This window comes from Conger conger, chromosome 3 (genome assembly GCF_963514075.1).
Source record: "Conger conger chromosome 3, fConCon1.1, whole genome shotgun sequence".
Lineage (NCBI taxonomy): Eukaryota > Metazoa > Chordata > Actinopteri > Anguilliformes > Congridae > Conger > Conger conger.
The window spans coordinates 53,339,785-53,365,047 of record NC_083762.1 but is presented as its reverse complement, the minus strand read 5'-3'; the positions used below and the strand labels follow the sequence as shown (position 1 = coordinate 53,365,047).

Below are 25,263 nucleotides of genomic sequence, written 5' to 3'. Positions count from 1 at the left end.
GCTTAATTTTGTATTGAGGTTGTTCTTTTTGGCAACTCTGCCATGTAGGTCTCGGGCCATTCTATCTGAAATCTTTTGTGGTCTTCAAGACCTTGCCTTGCTCCATTTCTCTTCCATTTTCTAATAATGTTTCTGAAGTTTCCTTCTTGGTTGAAATGAACCATCTTCATTCTGAAATCCTTGGACAGCTGTTTAGAGGAACCCATGGTTGTTAACACCATACAGAACAGCCACTGCAGTTGGACACTTTAGAAGGTATGGAGTTACTTCAGAATAAAAAGTTCTGCCATGGAATTATACTCTGACACCTGACTCATTGAAGCCCTAATGAGTAACTCACCTGGGTCTGGGTGTTCGTAGACATCATTTTAAAATGTAACAAAGGAAGGACTCCTAAACTTTTGCACAGGGCCCTTTTCCTTTTTTTAAATATAATTTATAAACAGTAAAACATGAAAATAAAAAGCAATCTTGCTTTAGTAATTGCAAGAAAATGTCATGTATAACTCCATTTAGTTCAGGTTTGCTCAAGATTTATTGTAAACCAGGGGTGGCCAAATTTTTGGACCCCACTATATGTCTGCAAGCCTGCAACTTGTAAATGCCTTCTTACAGCTAAACAATGAAACTCATAGTGGAAATCTCATAGTGTTTATTGAGGTATGTCTTTTTTTGACAGAAGCAAATAATACCTCTAGAAAAACACACAGCTTTAAGCCTGTGAAGACCAGAATGAAGCAGGTTCCTCATATTAACATGAGAAGAGGATCAGGAAGATCAGAGGATAAATATAGGGGTTCTTACCGACTGTACTGTAAGTTAATATGAAAGGGGGATTTACAGGGAAATGAAACAGTTAACACGCTCCCTCCTTCTCTCTCCCTCTCTTATTCCCTCTTTCTCTCTCTCTTCCCTTTAGTTTCTCATCTCTTTCCCTTTACATCTCAAATGGAGTTTGAAAAATAAAAATGTTTGTGAACCGAGAGAGATGCCAGAGCTAAGAAGTGTGAGGGAACCGGTGTAATTCAGTGTCGCTCCATATAAAGCTCAAAGTGAAAGATACACTCTCAGGAGCTTTCTCATATTACAAAGCACCCCAAGGAGTCCCCAGCCCGTCTGTGGGGAAGACATTCTAAACATAGGCTCTAATTAAATTCAAAGAGCATTTAATGCTGTGAGCAAAGTTTTCAGCCAAAGAGTGGCATTTGGGGAGAAGAGGTGCATCCAGCTGGAACCAGCAGGAGTCTCAGGACATTTCCTAAGATGGAAGCCCTGAGTAAAACACCTTCAGCTTTCTCCACAGTGTGCAGCACTGGCGGTTAACAACCGGAAAGGACCAGGAATTACTCCACAAGGCACAATGAATGTACTAGTGTCAATTATCACATGCCATGTTTTTTTAACCTTTTGTATTTTCAGTTAATAACATTTTTATTACACAAAAACAGTATTTCCCTATTCATCGGCACTGCGGGAAAAAAACATGGAAATCCGTACTCTCGGTATTAGAAACCATGCATTCCACTTGCAGTTTTGAGGGTACGGATTGGCGAACCGAGCGCACGTTTTAATACGTTTTAATACGTTTTAATAATTTCCTCATTTAAATTGTTTTATTTCTTTTTTTTACCTCGGGTGTCTAGGGGGGCTTTTGACTGTAGTAGTCAAAGACATTTTGTGCAAAAAATAAAATACTTTGCACATATTTCTCATATGCGCAAACAAAACACAAACAGTTTCCTGTTTGAATATGGTGAGTGATTTAATTGGCTATATTTTATAAGCTCATTTTAGCAGCAGATTTGTTTTAATTCAACCTTTCATAAACAGATAAACAATACTTATGTTATTTGTTAGATCGGTCTGCAAGTTCAGTAAGTTAACTAAGTGGTTAGCTAGCTAGCTGGCCAGCTTATCAAAATTATATTTTATGTTAAATAATATAAAGCATCGGAATCAGCAATAGTATAGAATGATGTCACTTATTCTGCACTGGCTCAGAGACTTCCCCCTTCTGCTGGCACTGTAAATCTGTGCTTGTCGAAACTTCTGTATCCACTTCCATTACTTTGAGCATGATTCACTAATGGACCAGTTTTGTGCCACGGCTGCTGTGTCCAGTGTAGACAACATTTTATTGCAATTACTGGAACAATTTTTACTGTTGGGGATACAGAACCTTATAGTAACTGGGGTGAAAAGCATCATGGTTGTCACATTGTCCAGGAAAGCTGACAAAATGGCCGCAATGAGGCAGAGGATTATGATCATCGGCCATACTCTTCCCCTGGACAGCTGGTAGGCCTGGGGGTAAAGGAAAGAGTAAACAGAGATTGGGGGGGGTACCTTGTACAATAGCATCTGGAGAATGGCACATCATTTGTTGTTTATGTGTTTGTAGCATTTGCAGTGAATTAAAATAAAGAATCAATTTTGGATTTTAATATTATCATAATAACTTTCAGGAATTGACATTGCCATTCACTCATAGGCTATATACAATATTCAAAGCACTGTTAGAGGGATAACATTTTATTTTCATAACATATTAGACCTAATTGCACAATAGTCCTAATAGGTAAAATATTAGACCCTGGTTCTGGAGGGGTATATTTCACAAAGCAGCATTACAGAGTTGGATAAGTACCGCGCCACACCAAAAATATTACATTTCATAGGCTTATGCGTACAGCAAATTTGCATCAGAATAAGTCTCATGGTCACACTAATTGACTGTCCATCCAGCCCGAGAGTGGTGGCTTTGCTTTCATACACAGCTTGCATATTGTAAGCTCTGCCTGACACGGATGTGTCCTTGTTTAGGGTTACAGCAGGTTGTCCTCTGGTAGGAAGAGATTTCTCTACGGCTTGAACCAACCATAGAACGGTAAATTGACTAATTCACAAAAAAGTTATGTCACACTTTTGTAGTTTTATTTAAAGTCTGGTTTATTCAGACTTTAAATAAAAAGTCAAATCAAAAGGAAAAGCACCAGTTTCTGAACGTCACCTTTCCCAGAAAAAGGGGACCTTATACTATGTTCATGACACAAGCAAGCTAAGTTGACCACGGAAGCCATTTATTTTGTTCCACTCACGTGACTTCCTTAGTCTTACCGATATCGATATCAGAGCCGTCAGAAAGCTCTCATATTTCCTACTTGGAATTACAACTTGGAACATGACGTGAACTGTTTTCCCCAGGCGGAAGGTGGTCATTACGGTAATTCTGATAGGACGTGAATGCAGCATTAGCACCAGGAACAGTGCCAGTGGGCCCAGGAGGCAATCCAGCACACGCACTCCAAGTCTGGAGAGCTCTGCAAAAGGACCTATTATTAAATCAGGCAGCCAATTATCTCAGAGCTAAAGGGACAGCTGAAACATGTTTGGATAATTGGCTGCCGCTCAAAAAAAGGCCTTCGGTTTTTCAGTTGGGGGCTTTGGTGCTCCAAGACCCACTCACTTGTTGCATGCTCTCCTTTTTGTAGACACTGAAGATGGCTAAACCAGCTTCCAGAACCAAGACTCTGGCATGGCTTCTATCCCTCACCTCTCCTCCCTGTCTATGTCACAACCCTTTAAAAAAAATGTTATTTAATCTTTTATTTGTTTTTGGGTTAAACAGGGTTCTTTTTTCATCCCTTTACAATACCCTGCCACAGGGGTGCCCAATCATGTGCCATGGAGGGCTGAACATATACAGGTTTTCATTTCAAAAACACCAACTGATTTCACGAACACACTTTCAAGCAGAGAGGAGGAAACAAATTGGCGGAATCGGCTGCTGTAGTGATTGGAGTGAAAACCTGCATACCCCTCTGATTGGGCACCCCTGCCCTAACACTAGGCTACCCTGCTGCCACTTTAAAGTAGGGATCATCAACTCCTGCCCTCAAATCCAAATCCAGCCCTGGTTTTCTTTTCTCCTGGACTACTGATTGGCCAGACCTTCACATCAAACTCTCAGGTAAACAGACGGTGGAAAACCACTAATAGTTAAAATCGCCTTTATTAATTTGGCATGTCCATGTAGATTAAAAAAGACCACCTAAACATTTTGACAGACTGTAGCTTCATCAGGATGATAATGAGCTTTGGGAATATTTTTTTCCATTTAATTTTAGTTAGGTGTACTCTGACAGAGAAGAAAATCTCATTGCATTAACCTTTGAGTGAATCAAATTGGACAAGAGGGATCACTGAGGGAGATGAAGACAAATAAGACTTGCTCATAGAGATTTGTTTTATCCTCACAAAATTACATTGAGCTAAGCAGACTTGATCAAGGTCCTGTAGACGCATAGAGGTAGCATAAGGATTTATTTTTGCTGGGAGGTTTTTCCAGTTACTGAAGCTAGGGGGCACTTATGTTTTCCCTCAGCGATAATAAATGTTTGATGTTTGTTTGCTGAGTAGGTTCTTTGGCTTGTCTCCATAGAGGAACTCTTTTTAGTTCTTTATGGAACTCTGTCATATCCTTTCAAATGTGCAATTCAAAACTTGCCAGAGGGGCACATATTATTTTCCTTTGTTGGAGTGCAACAAATAAAAAAGAATACATTTATTTCACATATTTCAAATACACTTCTGCCCTCAACATTTCCGCAGGACCACTGCATTTATCAATAGTGTCATTCAATGCATCAGTGTAGAAATTCTGTATGTAGCTAAAATGCTTTTAAATGGATTCTGTGGGAAACACAATAAATATGGGTATTAGGATAAACTGTTCTTGTGTCAAAGTCCCTTCTGTGAGATCTGCTCAGACCTGTAGACTAAGTGAGGTTATTTCATATTCATAAAGTCTACTTGTTGACTGTCTCAGGCTTTTAAATATTTTCCATTCTTTAATTCCAAATAAAGCATTAATAAAAATTGTGTACTTCTTAAAAAAAACATTTCTGATTGAATCCGGGATTTTCAGATTTATAAATTATACACAAGGTTACCGATTAGTATTGTGTATATACATTTAAATATGCTTAAAAATGCATGTTGCAACCTTATATGGTGTTCACTTCCTACACTGCCAACCCTTGGCTCCATGTATTAATATTGAGTAACCATGCACAATGCATTTTTAATGATGTATAATACAGTTATTAATAATGTATTAAGCAGTTATAACTGGGCCACAGTCTGAAGTTAACCTGATGTCCAACTCCATGCATCCCAATGAAGAATTGCAAAACCAGGAGGAATTGCTGGTCTTTGATTAACCAAAAAACCATGCTAAACAGAAAAAAATAAAACAGACTGTGGACAGAATGAAATAATGTAAAAAATCTCAGTTCACCCCCGCTGGTTCAAACAGATTCGTAATCAAAACATTTTCAACAGCAAATGATTTCTAATTTAATAGCATAACATTTCTAAACTTACAGAGGACATACAACACTTACAAATTTCAATTGACTAAAATGTGAGCAAATGCAATTATCAAAATTATAAATGATATTTAGGTAATTGGTTTATCACAATGCCATCTGATAACATAAAAAATCTTTTGCATTGTTTTCTCATTTGCAATGAACCTGCAAGAATCATGGGTAACCAAAGATGTATAGTTGTGTTCAAGAATATAGCAGTACAACATCAGTAACCTGATGAACCACTGTTGTTATTAGTAGTAGTGATATTTCTGCATGGTAAATAATTTACTTGTAAATGTAGTAGTGTAATAGAAAAACAACAGACCCAACTGTCATGACATGCATGCTGCTTGTTCTGAGTAATTGACTCGTTCATTGCCATTCAAGGGTCGTGTTCAAAATAATAGCAGTGTAGAGTTTAATTAGAGAATTCATTAATTCTGTGAAAAAACAAGTGTCATTAATTGTCCTTTATTAAGGAATAAGGGAAGCAAATGTTTCATACATTGTGATAAAATATATTTCCTATATTGCTGAGTAAAATGGGCCATTCCAAACATTGTTCGGAAGAACAACGTCATTTGATTAAAAAGTTGATTGGAGAGGGCAAAACGTATAAAGAAGTGCAGCAAACTATAGGATGCTCAGCTAAAATGATCTCAAATGCTTTAAAATGGCAACAAAAACGTGAAACAAGCGGAAGAAAACAAGCAAAATGGATTGAATAATAGTCAGAATGGCAAAGATTCAGCCATTCATCAGCTCCAGAAAGATTGATCTACAATTACCTGTAAGAGCTGTTGCAGTCAGAAGACATTTGATTGAAGCTAATCTATCAGCAAGAAGCCCCTGTAAAGCACCATTGTTAAAAAAAGGGCATGTGCAGAATCGGTTAAAATTTGTCAAGGAAGACATCGATTGGTCTAGTGGTCATTGACAGTACGTCAGACGACTCCTGGGTAATGACTTCAAGCCACAGTACACTATGAAGACAGTGAAGCATGGTGGCATTAAAATCATGGAATGGTGATGTTTTTCATACTACAGTGTTGGGTTTGTATACCAGGGATCATGGATCAGTTTGAATATATCAAAATACTTATAAGTATTTTGTTGCCGTATGCCGAAGAGGAAATGCCCCCAAACACACGAGTCAGTGAACAACATCTTGGTTCCAGACAAAAAGGATTGAGGTGATGGAGTGGCCTGCTCAATCCCCCGACCTCAACCCCATTGAAAACTTGTGGGGTGACATTAAAAATGCAGTTTCTGAAGCAAAACCCAAAAAGTCACAGGAATTGTGGAATGTAGTTTGTTCATCTTCGCCTGAAATACCTGTTTCTAGGTTGAAAAAAACATGGTTATGCAACTAAATATTAGTAAGTACAGTAATTTAAAGTGACGTTAAATCTTGAAAAATGTCTTCTTATACAGTTTGAAGAGAGTTTGAAGAGAAAAATGTTGACACTGCCATTTTTTTAAACAGATTAATATTAATTTTCTTTGCTTCCTGTAAAAGAATAACTCAGACTTGATAAAATTTGCTAATGCTTTGATTTGTAATTTAATGTGTAATATTTCCACTACATTTGAAATATTGAACTAAAAGCTATTAAAAAATATTAGCAGTTTATTCACTTTTTTTAATGCACTGCTATTTATTTGAACACAACTGTACATACCATGTTTATGAGCACTACATAGATGTTGACAGTAACCACAAATCGCATGTGCAATTATTTATGTCACTTCAAAGTCACCTGCTGCACCATGAGTGATGTAACCCACCTTGTACTTGTACTCATTAACATAAATGGTTATGACTGTTTATTTACTGCTTTTCAAGGTGTTATAAACTTCTTATGACCATGTTATATACAAGGGATTTTGCATTCCTGGTACCGTACCTCATTTTTATACTCTTGCGAAACAGGATGTGATGGAATGACACAATATAAAATTTCACTTTTTATTTTATTTTCAATAATTGTTTGGGCTGCCAATAATTTTGACACCTATGGTTTTCAGAAAAATGAGATTACTTGAAAAACATTGAAAAATGAGAATAAATGTATTGAAATAAAATTATAGTTTTCCTATATCTTTGAATATAACATATTGATTATTTTCTGGTTTAGTATATACAGTCTGTTTTCTTTATTTTTATCAACAGGGCTAATAATTCAGAGCCCATGTAGCTCTTAACCATTCATGAAATGTGCTGCTTTTCCCATAGGGATGCTATCTTTTCTGTTTGGTATGTTCAGCTTATCTCTGCACTTAAACTACTCTATTAACAAAATAAGCCAGTTTGTCCATGGTCCCAGTAGTATGACTGAAAGGACTGCTCCTGACTATGGGACACAACATTTTCACTGAGAATCTGGCTGTGTGGGCTATTGAAATGTATGCAGATAGCCTTTCCATTATCTGTGACAACACAAAGCTATTTCAGATTTTCCCATTTCTCCAGCATCCCCTTGTTGAATTCCCGCTTAAAATTCATGAACTTTTGAAATCCCCTTGAACTCCATAGGTCCAAGCATTACAGTATTTGAAGGACAGAGTGTTTTATAATATCTTTAGAATACTGAAAATGTCTCTTACGCCACCCCAGTTCACAGCCCAGCTTTGTGAGGCATTAGGCACGATCAAGTCACCAGAGGGCTCCATGTTCCTGAGCCACCACAAGACAAAAGTATGCCCTCCATCCCTTTCATTACATCAAGTGTACATGGTGTGATTTATCTGCTTTCATTATGCCAGGAGGAACCTTCCCCGCAAATTTAATTTTGCAACCGTCGATATCCCACCATCAATTTGAAGAGAAATATTTTTTACGATCCTTTCTGGTGTTGAGTGGAGGAGTCATGTTTTACAGCAGCCTTTTTTAACGCATTCCCTTCCTTGTACCACAGACCAGGGGACATAAATACAACAACAGCCCCATTAACAAGCACTATGAATGGGGACAACGATATCAGTGACCCCTGCTCACATCATTTCTGCATGTCTTGGATGATTGCTGTACATAATTATGGTCAATTGGCATTGTGAACAGAGCACAACCTTACAGCCTCCCCATTTGAAAAGCTCTGGCAGAGCATGCATTCAGTAACTTGTTGATGTGAAGTGAAATATTACATGCTCACCTTTACTGCACAGTAATCAAAGAATCCAGTTTCTGAAAATATGGCCACCAAAATCATCTGAAAGAAGCAATGGGGACAAAGTTATCATTACATCTGTAATCACATGTAAGGCTGGAAATCTGGCATTATCACTCAGGGCTGGTCAGCTTGCTGGCTTCCTCTGGTATTGTGGAATATGTGGCTGTAAAGTAATTTAACTCAGGAGCATGCACCATTAACCCCCACTATCTCCGCACCCATACGGGCAGGAGCCTGTGGGGGAAGACTCAGGCCTCCAGCCGTAAAACTCGTTACGACGGGGCAACATCCTTTACGGCACGGGAAGGTTTCAGAGGGCACGGCCTGTTAGGCCCTGACCTTCTCCTGAACCCCCCTTCATTGCTCTCTCCCTCTTTACTCAGTCACTAAATGATGTGTACAGCATTGGATGTTTCATGACAAAGTCAGTTTAGATAATATTCATGTTTGGTATTATTCTGATTGTTTCAGTGCGACTGGTGCAATGGTTTTATTTCTGCAACAGCAAACCCTGTACATCATAACCAACCAGGAGAAGCTGTGTGGAGCTCTGCCCCAGTGAAAGCCATGTGCCTCAACCCCCCTGTGCTTCCTGGGGAGGCGTGGCTCCAAATTACAGATGGGTGACCCATTTTTAGGGTTAACATCAAAGGTCAGATTTTGGATTTAAGGACAGCAAACTAAGCAATCTGGGAGAATGCGATCAGCCTCCCGTGCACACAGTGCACGTAATTTCTACGTACAGGGTGTCTGTAGCCAGACTCCCGTATGTAGCTTTTATTACCAGGTATGACTTTTAAGACTCCGTAATTTGGTTTCCGTTGTAATGATTTTTGATTTGGAACTAGTATGTAATTACGTGTATGTAACCTGCCTGGTAAAATAAATTGTTAAAACTTGATCTGTTTGGTTTCGCTTACTGACACTCAAAGTTATACAGGGAATGCGTGGTTTACCCCCTCAAACTGGTCTAGGGAGGATGATTATTTCCCCTTAATGTATCACAGCGTATAGCACCCGTAGACCTATGTTGGTAAATCCCTCGCCTCCGCATGGTAGTTCATTCATGTCGAGCACAGCCGTAGCTAGGTTGGTCTGCTTGGGTCCCTAGGCTGTAAACAGATATACCCAAGAGTAGCTATTCCTGCGACCTCTGATGACTACAGATAGCTAGTCAGTTTGTGAGATGTGCACATTACGCGCGATGTGACATGCGGTGGTACCAGCAGAGGACTGTTCGGAGAGTAAATCTCAGTGCAGGATTCCTATAGCGATTTAGTCAAAATTATAAATATGACATCCACTAAATGTGGATAACTAATCTAAATTATTATTCTAAAATGGAGTCAGATAAACGAAGGTGTATTTATTGGCCCTATCGTGGAGATTCTGGGTCAGCCCGGTCCAGTAAAGTGCGGAAGGCAGAGTGGTACTACTGCCTTTGTATCGTGGTTTGTTTATTGGCTGATCTAGACTGTCTGCATAGGGGTCACTAATTTTTAACCCTATTAGTATTCTTTCAGCAACACCAGAAGAACGAGCACGCTGATACCTTCAGCCGTCGCTAAATTCCGTCGTTGGGATAGCGTGGGGTTTTACAACATTATTGCCCTTGGATTTTCATTAGACAAGCTAAAGCACAGTTAGCATTTTTGATATTTTAGCTTTTTTAATATTAACAATAACAAACAGCTAGAAAAGAACCAGCTATAGACTCAGTGAACACTTTATTAGGTATTTATTAGACTTATATTTTAGACTTCTCCTGCTGTAGCTATTCCACTTAGAGGTTTGATGTGTCATATGTTCAGTTGGATTATGTGGTTATTTTGTTACTGTCATCTTCGACCAGTCTGGCCATTCTCCTCTGACCTCTCTCATTAACAGTTTTTCCTCACTGGATGTTTTTTGTTTTTTCACCATTCTTTGCAAACTAGAGACTGTTGTGTGTGAAAGTCACAGGAGATTAGCAGTTTCTGATATACTGAAAAAACCCTGTCTGGCACCAACAATCATTCCAAGTTGCTGAACATCTTGACCATGTGTGCATGAAATATTTGTATTAACCAGCTGATGTACAGGTCTACCTAATAAATTGCTCACTGAGTGTACATGCCTGCATTGAAAGATAAATATACATATTTTGCTAAATATATGCAAGCTAAAACGTAAAATTTCTGATTTTCAGAAACAAAAGTCAAAACCGCTTTCCTTTGCATTGTCACAGCCTTGGTGTTGTAGTCTAAACAATTCCACAGGTCTCTGTCATTAATTATTGCGGCGTGCAAGATGGAAACTCAGTGATTCTTCTTCTGTCATCCCTTAGGATACCTACCTACTTCATTATTTAGCATCATCAAACTAATCAGGAGATGTTTTTTTACATGTATGTTCTATTATTCATTTGCTGTCCTAATAACTATGAGCATAAACAAGAAAACCAATACTTTTTATAGGGGGCTTCCTGTATGGGGTTTTTATGACCTTCTAAATAGAGGCTTTACTGATGATTCATATAACAGCCAGTAGTGTCCAACTCGCACAGAAAAATATGAGAAATCCTCAAACTTATTTTTGTAATGGGATGTAAATGTAATTCTTCACCACCATTCTTCATATGAATACTTGGTATTAATTATATTAATTACAAGTATATAGTTAAAGGAAACATGGCTGATTAGATCTATAGAAGTAACTGAGAAGGCTAGCTAACAACAAGCAGCTAAAGTGGGGCAACTGTAGCATAGTGGTTCAGGTACATGACGTGCAGCCGTTGGGCCCGTGAGCAAGGCCATTAACGCTGTCTTTCTCCAAGGGAGGATTGTCTCCTGCTTAGTCTACTCAACTGTACGTCACTCTGGATAAGAGCGTCTGCCAAATGCCATTAATGTAATATAATGTAAAAAGTGAGACTGGAGAGTCTGTGATAGAACTAAAAAGAGACCTGTGTAAAAACATTCTCCCTGCCTTTACTCCCATTTATTTAATAAAATAGTGGTCTAAATAATGGGTCTGCTTCATAACTGCTTCAATTCCTGCTCCACAATTAGCTAGAATAGTCCATTTTAAAACTGTGTGGGTAATTGAATATTGCAGAAGTGGCAAAAATGACAGAAATAACATTGTTATTTTCTAAAATGTAGATGCTGCGGATACAAGTAATTAGCAAACTATGGTTTGCGATAAATATAGTTACTAATTATGTGAAAAAATGTTATGAGTAGGACTACCACAATATCCCAAGAGTGATTATTCTTTTCATTTCTCAAAGGAGAACAGTTTTGAGTACAGCAAGACTACAAGAAAGAATGGATTAAAGTGAACACTTGCACTGCTTGTTAGGTTTATGGGTTCAAAGAAATAATACAATAGCCTCCTGCAAAATTAAATAATAGTTACCAAAAAGGCATCAATGGTTTTCTTTTTACACAAAATGTCCTCAAACAAAGCAAAATATGCTACACTGGGATTTGTTCAAACAGAGTTCCACTTGCTTAATCCTAAATTCAAAGGTTGTAATTACCATGCCAAACAACAATGCCAGTGTTTCATAGTCAATCCACTCCACAACTGTCATTAGACTCGGCCTCTGCGGGAACAAAAGAGGACAAGCATCTGTTACTAATTGGACCATGTAGCCTCTGCTAATCCAGATATTACAGCACTCTTAGAGGTGTTGTAAAATGGCCATGTGTGGACTTTCACAGAAACTAGATTAACTGAATTGGGGACCTATTAATCTATCATCTATCATATATCAAGAATATGTTCACCTGATCAGTGCTGTTCAGTTCAGAGTCCCATTACCATTTGAATCAAGACCAATATTGGAGCCATCCCATAATTCATAGCATATTGTGATGCGGCTTTGGTTTAATCATTCTTTCTTACATGCATTTCTAACACAGTTAGACTCCACTGGTTGCTAAGCAACAAGCCAGCTGCCGTGATAAATACCTACAGGTCGGAGAGAAGAAAAGTCCAATCTTACATCACCAATGATGGACAGGGCAGCCAACGCAGCCAGAGATCCCAGCATAGCAGCCAGAGTCCGGTGAACAATCTAAGGAGACAAGATTCACATTGTTACAGCTCAACATTGTCGATTGGCCCTCCAATTCTACCACTTGAATGACTGTATGATGTGCTGTGTACTTTTCCATCAATCTTATCAACAATATGTTGTGCATAATGGTTTTAGCAACTTCCTACCCTTCAGATTTCACAGTTTCTTGCACAGCAAAATATATAGTATTCATTCTGAGAGAGTACATTTTACTCATTTGACCATTTTTTGGGCTCACAGAAAATATAATTGAATTACCATGAACCATTTTGCTATGTGTGCACTTCCCCCTCCTTTGGGTCACTGTTATGTTTGCGCCCATGTTATGGATATTCGCCAGCAGCCATACCATCATGAACCCTGCTCTTGCCAAATGGATGCAGCTAGGGTGTGGGCTTGGTTAGTACTTGGATGGGAGACCTCCTGGGAAAGTTACTGCTGGAAGTGGTGATGTGGCCTGTGGGGGTGATCTTACCTCTGGTCTACCCCCAAAGCCCCAATGCAGTAGGAGATGCCGTCTTTAGGATAAGACCTTAAACAGAGGCTCTGACTCACTCTGGTCATTAAAGATCCCATGATACTCTTCACCAATAGAAGGGTGCTCTTTCAACCTGCCAGCTAATCTTCCCCTGATTCAATTGACAAAAACATTTCTATATCCCATTCCACCTAGGCTAGTGTTTGGTAAGCACTGGTGCAAAATGGTAGCCGTGCATCATCCAGGTCAGTGCTACACATTGGTGGTGGTGATGGTTTCCCCCTCATCATTGTACAGCGCTTTGAGTGTCTGGAAAAGTGTTATGTAAATGCAATGATCTATCTATATATCTATCTAAAAAAGTATTACACACAAACCTTTGCCTTGAGTATGGTAATTTCCCCCAAATCACTGTCATTCTTTCCTGGCTGTTCTTTCTTGAGGATGCTTGGCTGGCTCTCTTTTCAATTAAAATATATTTCTGTCACATGAGTCGTCTCTTCCCCATCCTTCTGACCTTGTTCCATGGCTCAGTGCCCTCCACTGGCTGCCCATTGCTAATCATTTCAAGAGCTCTTATTCACTTTATCCATGCTATCATTTCATTGAGCACTCAACCCAGTCGAACCTGAGATTATAATCTATTGATATGGCATCTCCAATCTTCCCACTCTCTTGACGAGACATTTTCCGATCTGGGCCAAATACGTTACTTGGAATACCTGAAGCTTTTTGACCCCAGTGCAATTACTAGACATTTCACCAATATTCAGGACACTATTCTTCTTTCATTTGATTAGATTCTTCTAATATTTGGGTTAAAATATTCTGAGATCTGTTTGAGTTCAGCTTGCTAAGAAATACCGAAAGGAGCCAGCAAAGTTTGGGAAAAGGTCTTGTGAACTATGCAGGCTCATTTAGGTACTTCTAAGCAAGCTGTAACCTAGCCATTTTGTTTCTGATGCTTACTAGTGGTTTGTACCTTGTAGCAAATTTCTGAATTTCTGTTCTGTAAAGTCTTCTGCGGACATTAGTCACTGACACCTCCACCCCTGTCTGCTGAAGTGTTTTTCTGATCTGTCAGGGTTTTTCTTCATTATGATGAGAATCATTCATTCATCAGCTGCAGAAGTCTTCTTTCGCCTACCAGGCCTTTTGTGATTACTGAGCTCAGCAGTGCTCTTAATCATGTTCCAAACTGTTGATTTTTGTAAGTCTAAGGTTTGGCCTTTGCATGTTTTTTCTTTTCTCAGCCTTATAGTGGCTACCTTTCAGTGTCACAACTCTGGTGTTCTCTTCCATTCCTCCATGCAGGACTTTTCAGAATAATTGATATCCTTGGAATCCCCTCCTCTTCAGATCAGGTTTTTCATGGGATTTAAATCTTGAGACTGACCATTGCAGAACATGGTTGTTGTTTTTTACTGTATGTGTGGTACTTTGTTGAATTCATTGTCATTGATCTTCAATAGTGCCCCTGGACCACTGGCAGCAAAATATCACCAAAACATCACCCATGACCCTTTGCCATATTTGCCAGTAGGTATGAGGAGCATAAAAAACAAGATTACAAGGTTTGACTTATCCCATACTGAGGGGGAAATAATTAAACCTGTTGGTACCTCTCTGCACCATATTCGGCCCTAGGTTTTATATGGCCTTAAACAAGAAGTATGTTGTGGCCCCAAAGTGGCCCAACATAAATCACTAAAACACATTTTAAAAACCTGAATTGTGTGGTCCAGGGATGGCTGTGGCCCTAAACAACTACATGGAGTGTTTATCCTCTGCATCAGGCATGAGAATCATGCATCAAAGACCAATCTAATGCTTACACACCCAACTCTGAAAATCTGATGTTATCAAAGAAAGCAACTGTGTTCACTTTCAGTGGCTGAGATGGCCAAATGTATTTTTAAACAAAAATGATGAGAAATAGGTCATTTTTAAAGGGAAATTGGGCAAAATTATAATTTTACATTTTCTATTAAAATCGAATTTCCCCTCCACCACCCCCAAACAATTCAATTACCTCAGGAATTTTGACTTGATCTATAGTATGTCTGTGACAGGCATCACTGAGTTTTTATTTTAAGCCGATTGCGGAAGATCATTGCAAGGCTTTCCCCTCGATCAAACAGAAGAGGTCTGGGACAAAGGAGACCTCAGCAAGCATCGGAAACCAAGTACTGGCTACCAGCAAATGACAATAGCCCTCTGACTGCTATCCATCACTGTCGTGAGTGTACCTCTGTGGGCTTACATTTTTTTTTTACATTTCTGTCATTTGGCAGACGCTTTTAATCCAAAGTGATTTACAAGTGCAAGTAAATTATAATTCAAAAAGTATAGTGATGTAATCCCAAGTTTGCATGCTGTCCAAACTTGGAGGAACATTCCTCTGAAACCAGACCTGGGTCTGATACATAATTGTTTATATTGAAATACTTCTCTGCACTCAATTGATCTCACCTGGTGGAATTGAGCCAGCAGAGACGACCAGAAGGTGGGGTTTGTTGAGTGTATTTGATAAGTATCAATACACCAGACAAGCTCAGTAAAGCATAGGAAAGTATTTCAATCTAAAACAATTATGTATTTGACCCAGGTCAGTTTGAAATGTGGGCATACAAGCAGAGGAAAGCAACTGCTTTCACTTGCCTTCAACCTTGTTGACATTAGCGTCTGGACTTGAAGCTGGACTTCTCGACCCAAAGGACTGAAATACATGCAAGGTAAAAAATGCCCACCATGCAATCATCTACCAAACTGCCATCAGCAGGAGCTGTCTGCCCTGGTATAAAATCCAGATATGACCAGCTTGAGATTACCAGCTACCAGCAGTTTCAAAACATAGCTTGAGCTGGTAAAACCATGTTGAGTATGCAGCTGGTTTGAACTGGTCAACCAGCTAGCAGCTGTTTCAAAACCTAGCTTGAGATGTTTTTTTCCGGAAGGGTCTACATCAGTATTCTGCAAAGCAGTGCTACAGCAGCACCTGCTAGCAGCAGAACAATTCACAAGCTACAGAAATACAAATCTTTTGGGAAATGGGAGTCGTTTGAAACATAACTTAAAGTCAAATTATAGCAATTATAATCATTTACCGGACTTGTTACTTGCTGATTGCTAATTGTAATTATTCAAGCCTAACAGTAATTTCATAAGTTAATAACCAATAACTAGCTGTAAATTAGGTCTCATTATATATTATTAGTATTATTATTTTTCTACACCAGCTTTTAAAAATACATTTACCTAATGCAATAGAAGGGTGAATTTTGAGTTGAGAGCAAGAATGGTCATAAAAGACCGAACAGGAGCAGTCTGCAGACATACAGAAAGCTTCTCATCACCCAGCTTCTAACACATGAATTAATAAATGCATCTGTCAAAGTGTCAAGAAAGGCTTCTTTGTTTTTCAGCAAAAAGTGTCACATGTCTTCATGTAATGCTCAATGTATTTTATTATAAGGAGCTTGAAAGGTGTAATTCAGGGCTGCCCATCTCTGTTCCTAGACATCTAACATCATGTAGGTTTTCACTGAAACCCTAACCCAATGCACCTCATTCAACAGCAAGAGTTCTCAGTGAGCTGCTAATTAGTAGAATCAGGTGTGCCAAATTATAGTTGAAATGAAAGCCTATGGAACCATATATCACCAGGAACATGGTCGGGCAGCCGTGGTGTAATTGTTTATGCTACTTTTGTCTTCCTACCTTGTTTGCTTGGTCACTTAAGCTGGGTAAGCACTGTGCGATTTTTGCTACGATTCTGCAGGTGCAGACAAAATGTCTAAATTGTAGAAGAAATCTTTGGTCGTGAGCTTATGACGGCTAAAATTATGCAGTGTGACAGCTGCTACGACCACAGACATCTAATGAACAACCAATAGGAGCATTGTAAAATAAAAAATAAAAAATGTTTACACAATAAACACTTTGTTTTAACATTAATTCATTCAGTTACTATTACTAGTGTCACCTTTGATAGTAAAATATCGCTTTTGCTACCGCTCTCAAACCGCTTCACATCCTGCATAAATAGCCAAAGTTGAGATACCCGTCAGTAATTATGTAGCTAATAAAGGGAAAACAAGAAAAGAAACCATGGCTTTTTCTAAGCAAGAAACACCACGATTAGTCTACAGCTTTTTGCTCCACCATTCTCAAATTCTACGCGTGGATGTCAAATGACATAGCTACTGTAATCGTAGGATGGAATCTCTGCCCTTATTATAGAATTCTTGGATGTTATTACACAAGTGTGACAACGATGAAAGACAAGATATTGTCAGGGCTACATCGCGCAATGTGACGTAACAATCGTAAAAGACAGCTGATATTGCAGAGTGCACAGGCAGCATAAGACCATTACCCTGAGGTACACATTGTCTGAAATTTTTCTGCGTTTTGCATTCACTTTGGTATATTGGCTGTCTCACATCAGTTGTAACCAGACTGACAGCAGGTTCTGAGTTGGTAACTGTGTGCTAGGAGAAAATCAAACTTTAATAATATGTCCATTCTTTGGAATCATGAAATTCACCCTCCCTTCAACACAAGCAGAAACCTTCCACCATTGCACTCTTGACTGTAAAAAAGTAGAAAATCACCCTGGTTTGGATTCTCAGAGAGTCTCAGCCCTGGGATCACCCTGTGTGTGCTGATCTCTGCTGCAGCTCAGTTAAGGTTAGGAAAAAAAAAAAGTGTTCAGTGAGCAGGGGTCTGCTCTTTAGGATCACGGTTATTTATGGAATTTAATCAATAATGTAATGTAACTTGAAATTTCATTCATAATTTAAAGGTATAATTATTTTAACTGGATCTTAAGTTAATGTCTGTAGTTACCATGATCCAAAGAAGCAATCAGAATCAGAAACTCTGTCGTAGTAACAAAAAATTGCATTAATTGACTAATGTAACATTAGTTGGTTGTGTCACATCTCAGCTGAGCAAAGTAAAAAAAAAGAGAGAGAGAATTCTAGCAACAGGTCACACCCGTTTAAAGCAGCCGTTACAAAACCTGTAGTTTTCTGAAAGCGGCCATCCAGAAAACCTCCAAATCTGGGCACTAGTGATGTTTTATGATGCCACTGGTGCCCAGATTTGGAGGTTTTCTGGATGACTGATGTTCGATTAATTGTTATGGCTCTCGTAGATGTTTCTTGTCAAGGAATCCTCTGATCTATCATATAGAGTTAAAGTAAAAAAAGGAGTTTCTTTAACAGGAAATTCAAGTATTCGTTGATGTGACTGATTAAATGTCCTAGGATGTGAATATGGGATACTTATTCCCCATAGCATGCAGAGCCTATTTTAGATGGCTTTGAGAAAATATCCCTCATAATACATTTTAGTGTCAGGTTCTATTTTTTTCTGTATCTGTTTTTGTTTAAGTCTTTAGCGTTTCCGTGTATTTGTACCCACTGTGCTTACCATAGTCTGTTTTCAGTTTCATTCAGTAGTATATTTAAGCCTGTCCTTTTCAGTTTCTCTAGTTCATCTTTCTGTTATTCTGTTCCCTACCCCGGTTCTGCCCGTGCCCGTGCCCTGTTATTTTCTGTCTGGTTCTGCTCCGTTTTTGGATTCTGTGGTTTTTGGATTCTCTGCCTGGTTTTGGACTCTGTTTGGATTTTGTTTTTGTACTTTGCTGGTTTGGTCTGTCTCCTCAGTTTTTGAACTCTGCCTGCCCCGCATGTAGCTTTCTGCCTGGAACTCAACCATTGCCTGTTTTTGGATTGCGTTATTGGATCTCCCCTTTGTTAATAAAGCCTGCCCTGAGTTCCCTCTGTCCGATCCCTGACATTGTCTAGATAAGACAATTAACAGCTACAATTCAAAAGTTGCAACAATGGTTGGAACAAAAATCTGTCTAATCCCTGTTTTATTATCTCTGTTTAAGAAGGCCACTGTCTTACAAATAATATACTGGACAGTTTGATATGGAAATTCCTATGGGTGCTTCTCAGACTAAAACAAAATCATTAAACCACATACTGTAACTTGACAGCTATAGTAGTCTCAGAAAAGGGTCACTTTGACTCATGACAGCCCTCCACTTTTTTTCTGCTGCTCTACTACTCTACTACTACTTCACTATAACAGCAGAAAAAACATGGATGGCTGTCTGACAGGGAGGATAATGAGTGTGGAGGTAAAAACAAGGAAAAACCCATCGTACAGTAATTATGGTATATACACTATATCCTCCCTATCAGAAGCCGATCTGACAGGGAGGCTATGCTGCATATATCATAATTACTATGTGTTTTTCCTTGTTGTCACCTCCGCACTCATTATTTCCGACCTGCAAGCATCGTTTATGCTTGGCTACCCTAACACATGAGTGCACGTGATCTTCCGTCAATGGAGAGACCAAAGCGGGCCCATCAGGGGTAAAATGAGACATATTCATACGCGGCACAGCCAGACGGGAAAGGAATACAGCGGAGATATGGGATGTTCTGAAATGCGTTCATTTTTAGAATGGAATGTGCATTTGTGCTGTCTGCTCAGTGGCATTCAAATCCGCAAGGATTGACTTGTATACATGTTGTACCACATCCATCATTAAAAATGAAAGATTACAATAAGCAAGGCAGTTCAATCTGGGAGCAAAGCCCCTTTACTCCCATGTAATATTTATTTCAGTGCAACAAATGTCAGGGAAGTGGGTCACAGAATGTATAGTCATGATTGGAACAACACAATAAAGAGAGACCACCAAAATAATGTAAAGAGTGAATAGTGTGCTTGGGGATGCATTTATACATTAATTTTCTATACAATGTTCCAAGTAGACATCATTTTTGCATGAAGCCTTATAGGTAACAAGTGTAACTTTGATGCCTCAAAATTACAGTCCGGCTGTAGCAGTGCAATCATTTAGGCATTTATCGCAGTGAAAAACATTGCTGACACAGCGTGTAATCCCCTCAAATTCGCTTTGCCAAGTGAAGCCCAATTTCGAATAATGGGACTGATACTGCGAGAATCTTGTAATAGAAATTAAATAAATATGGCTCCAATCCTCCAGGGTTTACATCAGAGCACATAAATGATAGACAAATAATAGCACAGGGTAGAATCTGCACTACAAATGTTCCCAGGTAAAAAAATAAAAATAAACTAGCAACATTCATTTGCTATACACAGCCATAGAGCATTCTAGTAAAGTCTTTATAGAGATTACAATGAGTTAGCCCATTATTTCACTGAAAAGAAACATCTCAGTTGGAACTTCATTAGTTTTTCATAAGCTATGGCTCAGGGGAGTGTGCTGGCATTTCAATTTACTCGATTGACAAAAAGCCCTTTGAAGGTTCCTTTAGGATCAAGATGGCACTTTTCCAAATTGTATGAATATAAAATCTCTGGTGACAAAGTGCTATAGTTCAATTAAGGCTATATTCTGACCCGGAGATTAATAGAAACAAGGATAATTAAGAAATAAGTGAAGGGTCATACCCTAGAAAGGATAAAATGGAACCGAAAACTCCCACTCTCTTTGATTAGCAGATGTTTGTCACACGAGACAAGATCAGGCATTTTGAGAGTAGAAGAGAGTATTGGGCAGTCAAAGGGCAGGCAAAAGCTTTTAATTCAATTACATTAGAGATGCACAAAAAAGAGTGCTATAAAAAGTTGAAGAAGGACATGCTTAAAAAAATACCATCCCTCACACAATGGAAAAAAAACACTATAAATGTCAGAGCATTTCCTTAGTCAAGTCAGGCACTTTTCATGTCTATCCAAAAAAGCAGTGATGAAGAGAGACCTTCTGTGCTTTGGCACTGGCTTACTGTATCCTAAGGCAGAAAGTACCTGGCAATATTCTCCATAGATGTCCCTAGCGCCACCCAGTGGCCACTGCTCTTACATGCAGTGCTTTGTTGTGTGTGTGTGTGTGTGTGTGTGTGTGTGTGTGTGCGCATTGTATATGTGTATTTTGTGTATATGCGTGGGAGAGAGAGAGAGAGACACCAAGAGAGATAGAGAGAAAGCATGCATGTGTGTGTGCAAGAGAGTGCAAGAGAAAGGCAGAAAGAAAGAAAGCTGGGCCCTTGGTATAGTCTCATTTTGGTAGGCACTTAATGCAGTGCTCTGAGATTTTTTCAGTCAATACTCCATTGTTCTGATATTGCCATGAGATTGGAGATGTTGACAAACAATTGATTTTTGGAAGATACTATTCTTTTTTAAAGTCAAGTAATTTCTAAAACCAGCCCACTTTATTTATTGCACAATTTTTTTAATCGAGCGAATCCTTTCTCACAGCCACAGTACTGAAGCACAGTGTCAAACTGTCGGATTCAACTGGGGGAACCTTTACAGTGAGGACATGATGGGCATGTTTGCGTAAACAATTCATTCAGTTTCCAGCTCACCTGGCATTCAGTAACCTGCCTTGTCAGGTTACCTTCTGGACCTGGCTCAAATACGTAGCTAATTGCTTTGGTTTCAAATACTTTTCTGAGCTTTTATGAGCTTGTCTGGCGTATTGAAACCTATGAAATACTCTGAAAAAGTGTGTGCTCAATTGTGCCAGGCAAGATCAATCAAGCACAGAAAAGTACTAAAATCCAAAACATTGCATATTTGTCAGGCAAGATCGATCAAACACAGAAAAGTATTTCAATCCAAAACATTGCATATTTGGCACGACCTGCTCAAAGCAGGTCTATTATATGTCTCACAGATCAAGTGTGGATCTAGGAGATTGTCTCTCTCCAACTCTCCATTTTATCCATCCAGAAGTCAGAATACTATGCAAGCCATGACAAAGTGCCCAGGGATTTCAAGGTCAATCTATTCCAGGGTCCAAACCAGTGCTTCTCAAATTCAGTCCTGGGGATCCCTCTGCATGCTGGTTTTTGTTCCAACCACAAATGCAATCCCAGAATTTTCACAAGCTGTTCATATTTTTTAATTAGATGTCTTTCAGGATTATACTCTTACGATGCCTTAGGTCAAAAATTTCATACCATGAAGAATAATAGTCCCATATTCAAATAGTGCTATACTGACAACAATGACATACAGGTAAAAGCATTTTTGGTGAATCAATAGGCTTCAATTCGGTGAATGTGTGGACACCTGGCCTCTAAAACGAATCATTTGGTAGATAGGGAAGAATTCAATGACAAAGCAAATGATAACACGTCAAACCTGCATGGTGTGAATACCTTTAAAATTATTTAGAATGTCAATGCAACAAGAGGTTGGTTGTAAAAAAAACAGCATATACAGGTTTCCTCAGGATGAAGTTTGAGAATCACTGATCTAAATAGATCATGGATGAGAGTGGCCTTGAAATCCAGTCCAGTCCATGAACTAAATAAATCTAAATAGGCTGCTCTATTTCTGAAATTTTCCATAAATACATGCAGCATCATCTCAAAATAGACAACAGCTATTCTTGTTCTCCCCCACATACAAATACAGTATGCCCTGGTGTGCGGGTGAGACTATAAAATAACTTTCATTTTCACCTCTGAAACTGCATTGCCATTACTGATGACAGAGAGTTTTGTTGGCATAAACTGAGATCTGGACAAACTCATTCTCATTAAAATTACTGCTGGGACGGTCATGCCAAAGCAGAGTACGGACGGCACACCAGGGAGCTGCATAATTGGCTCGCCGCTCTGAGGGTGGGGGGAGAGACTCGGCAGGGAGGATCACCGCACACAAAAGCGCCCTGATCGCCACGGAATTGGTCTGCTGCTGTATCCTATCCACATACGAGGTTTGATCCGTTCTGCATTCAGAGATGCTGTTCTGCATACCACTGGTTGTTTGCGTTACTGTCACTTTCCTGTCAGCTTTTACCCATCTGCCAATTATTTTCTGACGTCTCTTATTAACAAGGCGTTTTTGCCTGCAGAACCCTACTCACTGGCTGTTTTTTGTTTTTCACACTATTCTCTGCAAACTCTAGAGACTGTTGCGTGAAAATCCCAGGAGATCAGCAGTTTCTGAGATATTCAAACCACCCTGTCTGGCACCAACAATCTTTCCACAGACAAAGACACTTAGATCACATTTCTTCCCCATTCTGACATTTGGTCTGAAAAACAGCTGAAATGCTTCACCATTTTATGCATTTAGTTGCAGCCACATGATTGGCTGATTAAATATTTGCATTCACAAGCTGGTGTACAGGTCTATCTAATAATGAGCTCAGTGTATATTGTACAGTAGGAGTGTACCTTACTACAAGAACAGCAGCATTCAGTTCAGCAAATGAAAGCTTTGCAGTTGGGTGCACATGAACACACTCAAGGTTAAATATGAAACGGAAATACAAAAGAGAATTTGGAAATCTCATCTGAAATTTGAATATAATAGCCTACGGAATCGAAAAATAAAGTGTACCTTATTAAATCAATACTGGATGCATCATATATTTTCCCACCCAAAAATCCAGTAAGAATAAACACTGTAATAAATAAGCTGATGCTTTTATCCAAAGCGACTTACTGTTGATTAGACTAAGCAGGGAGCAATGGAGGGTTCAGAGCTTTCAAGGACACAATAGCTGTGCTGCACCGGGGATTGAACCACCAACCTTCTGGGTCCCAGTCACGTACCTTGTTTGTACATATAACCCTATTCATGAGCTAATTAGTCAGTCTTTGCATTTATTTATAGCATTACCTGGCAACGCGAGACAGATACAGTAGCTAATAGAATTCTGAAAGAACTATTTTTGACGGAGCCAAATAAATAATAAGATCAAACTATTGTCTCAAATTGTTGTCTCAAATGACCATTAATTGATGAATAGCCTTGTCTGTCGAACTCTTGTATAAAAGCAATGTCACACTGAAGGTCGTGCTGTTATACTGTAGTATCACCACGGCTGTGATTACTTTGGCGCTCAGCCTGCGGCTTCTTACCTACAACCGAATCACAGCCATGATGATTCAGTACAGCACTCCTGCTTGTGTGATGTTGCTTAACCTTTCCAGTCCCAAGAGTGCTATATGGCACTCTCGACCTCATACCCTTAAGCCAATCAAAATTACTGCCATGCTATTCTTTCGAGCCCCTATTAAAACCCTACTAAATTTTCTCTACCAAAGCCAAACCCCCTGGGGATTTTGGTTGAGCTATTTCATATTGGGCTTAGGACTGAAAGGGATGTATGAAAGTAGTATGTGTAAGATACAGGATGCATGCTCACCTCAAAGATAATGAGGACGTAGACCCCCGCCAGGATCACACCGGCGATGATGACCTGCGTCTCCACGTTGACGTAGAGGGCCTGGTGAGTCATGGTGAGGGGGACCACCTGGGCATCCCGCGGAAAAACCTGCGCAGTTATCAGAATGGGGGCACTGTAGAGGCGAGCGTGGGGGGGAGGGGGGTGAGGAGGGGTCAAGGAGAATTCATCAGCGCAAGGCTCCTAATCGCACTGCAGAATCGCACTTCAATTACACAATCATTACACTTCCCGCCTCGTAGTCAGTCAGACAAAAAAGCCGCGAGCAACTACAAAGGCGGCGCGTGAAAAAAGTCGCTCTGAACAATGCGGCTGAGGAAAAATAGGGTCACAGGATGAGAGCACACAAAGAAAACGCCTCTAAAATTAACAACGGCAGGCATCGGTGCTTATTGGTACTGAAATCCTGCCTTCAATCAATACAAAGGTCGGCCTATTCTATGTTGCTCTTTTGTTCAAGCATGGCTAGTAGAGGCTTTGTTCAAGCATGTCTGGCTTTATACACATGACAGCGCAGCCTGAATCTGAGTGAGCAGAGATTACAGCCTGGACAACAAACCATTCTTAATCTGGTTTCAATGCACAGTGAGGCAAAATGTAGGTGAGCTTGGTAAACCAGAAACACTAAATGGTTATGTCACACACAGCTGGGTCAAATACATAAATGTTTTGAATTCAAATACATTTCTGTGCTTTACTGAGCTTGACTGGTGTATTGGGACCTATATAATACTTTCAAAAAGTGCAAACCCCACCTTCTTGTCCTCTTGTTTGGCTCAATTGCACCAGGCAAGATCAGTTGAGCAAAAAAAGTAAACTTGACTTTTAACTGTTCAGTACCCAGGGACAGTGAAATGCACTATATACCCATAACATTGATTGACTGACTGAGTGATATGTTATGTTATATTGATTGATTGATGGATTGATTGATTTACTGGCTG

The 25,263-nt window shown here is 39.4% G+C and overlaps 1 protein-coding gene across 1 annotated transcript in view; it reads right to left on the bottom strand.

The window, feature by feature from the left end:
- oca2 (oculocutaneous albinism II) overlaps window positions 1-25,263 on the bottom strand; it is a 143,760-nt gene that overhangs the window by 77,633 nt on the left and 40,864 nt on the right. Inside the window, exons 9-13 of the mRNA XM_061236206.1 lie at window positions 24,281-24,434; window positions 12,537-12,608; window positions 12,069-12,134; window positions 8,528-8,584; window positions 2,180-2,304 (exon numbers count right to left, since the gene is read on the bottom strand). Of these exons, the coding sequence (XP_061092190.1) occupies window positions 2,180-2,304; window positions 8,528-8,584; window positions 12,069-12,134; window positions 12,537-12,608; window positions 24,281-24,434 (474 nt within the window). The remainder of the gene's footprint in view (window positions 1-2,179; window positions 2,305-8,527; window positions 8,585-12,068; window positions 12,135-12,536; window positions 12,609-24,280; window positions 24,435-25,263) is intronic.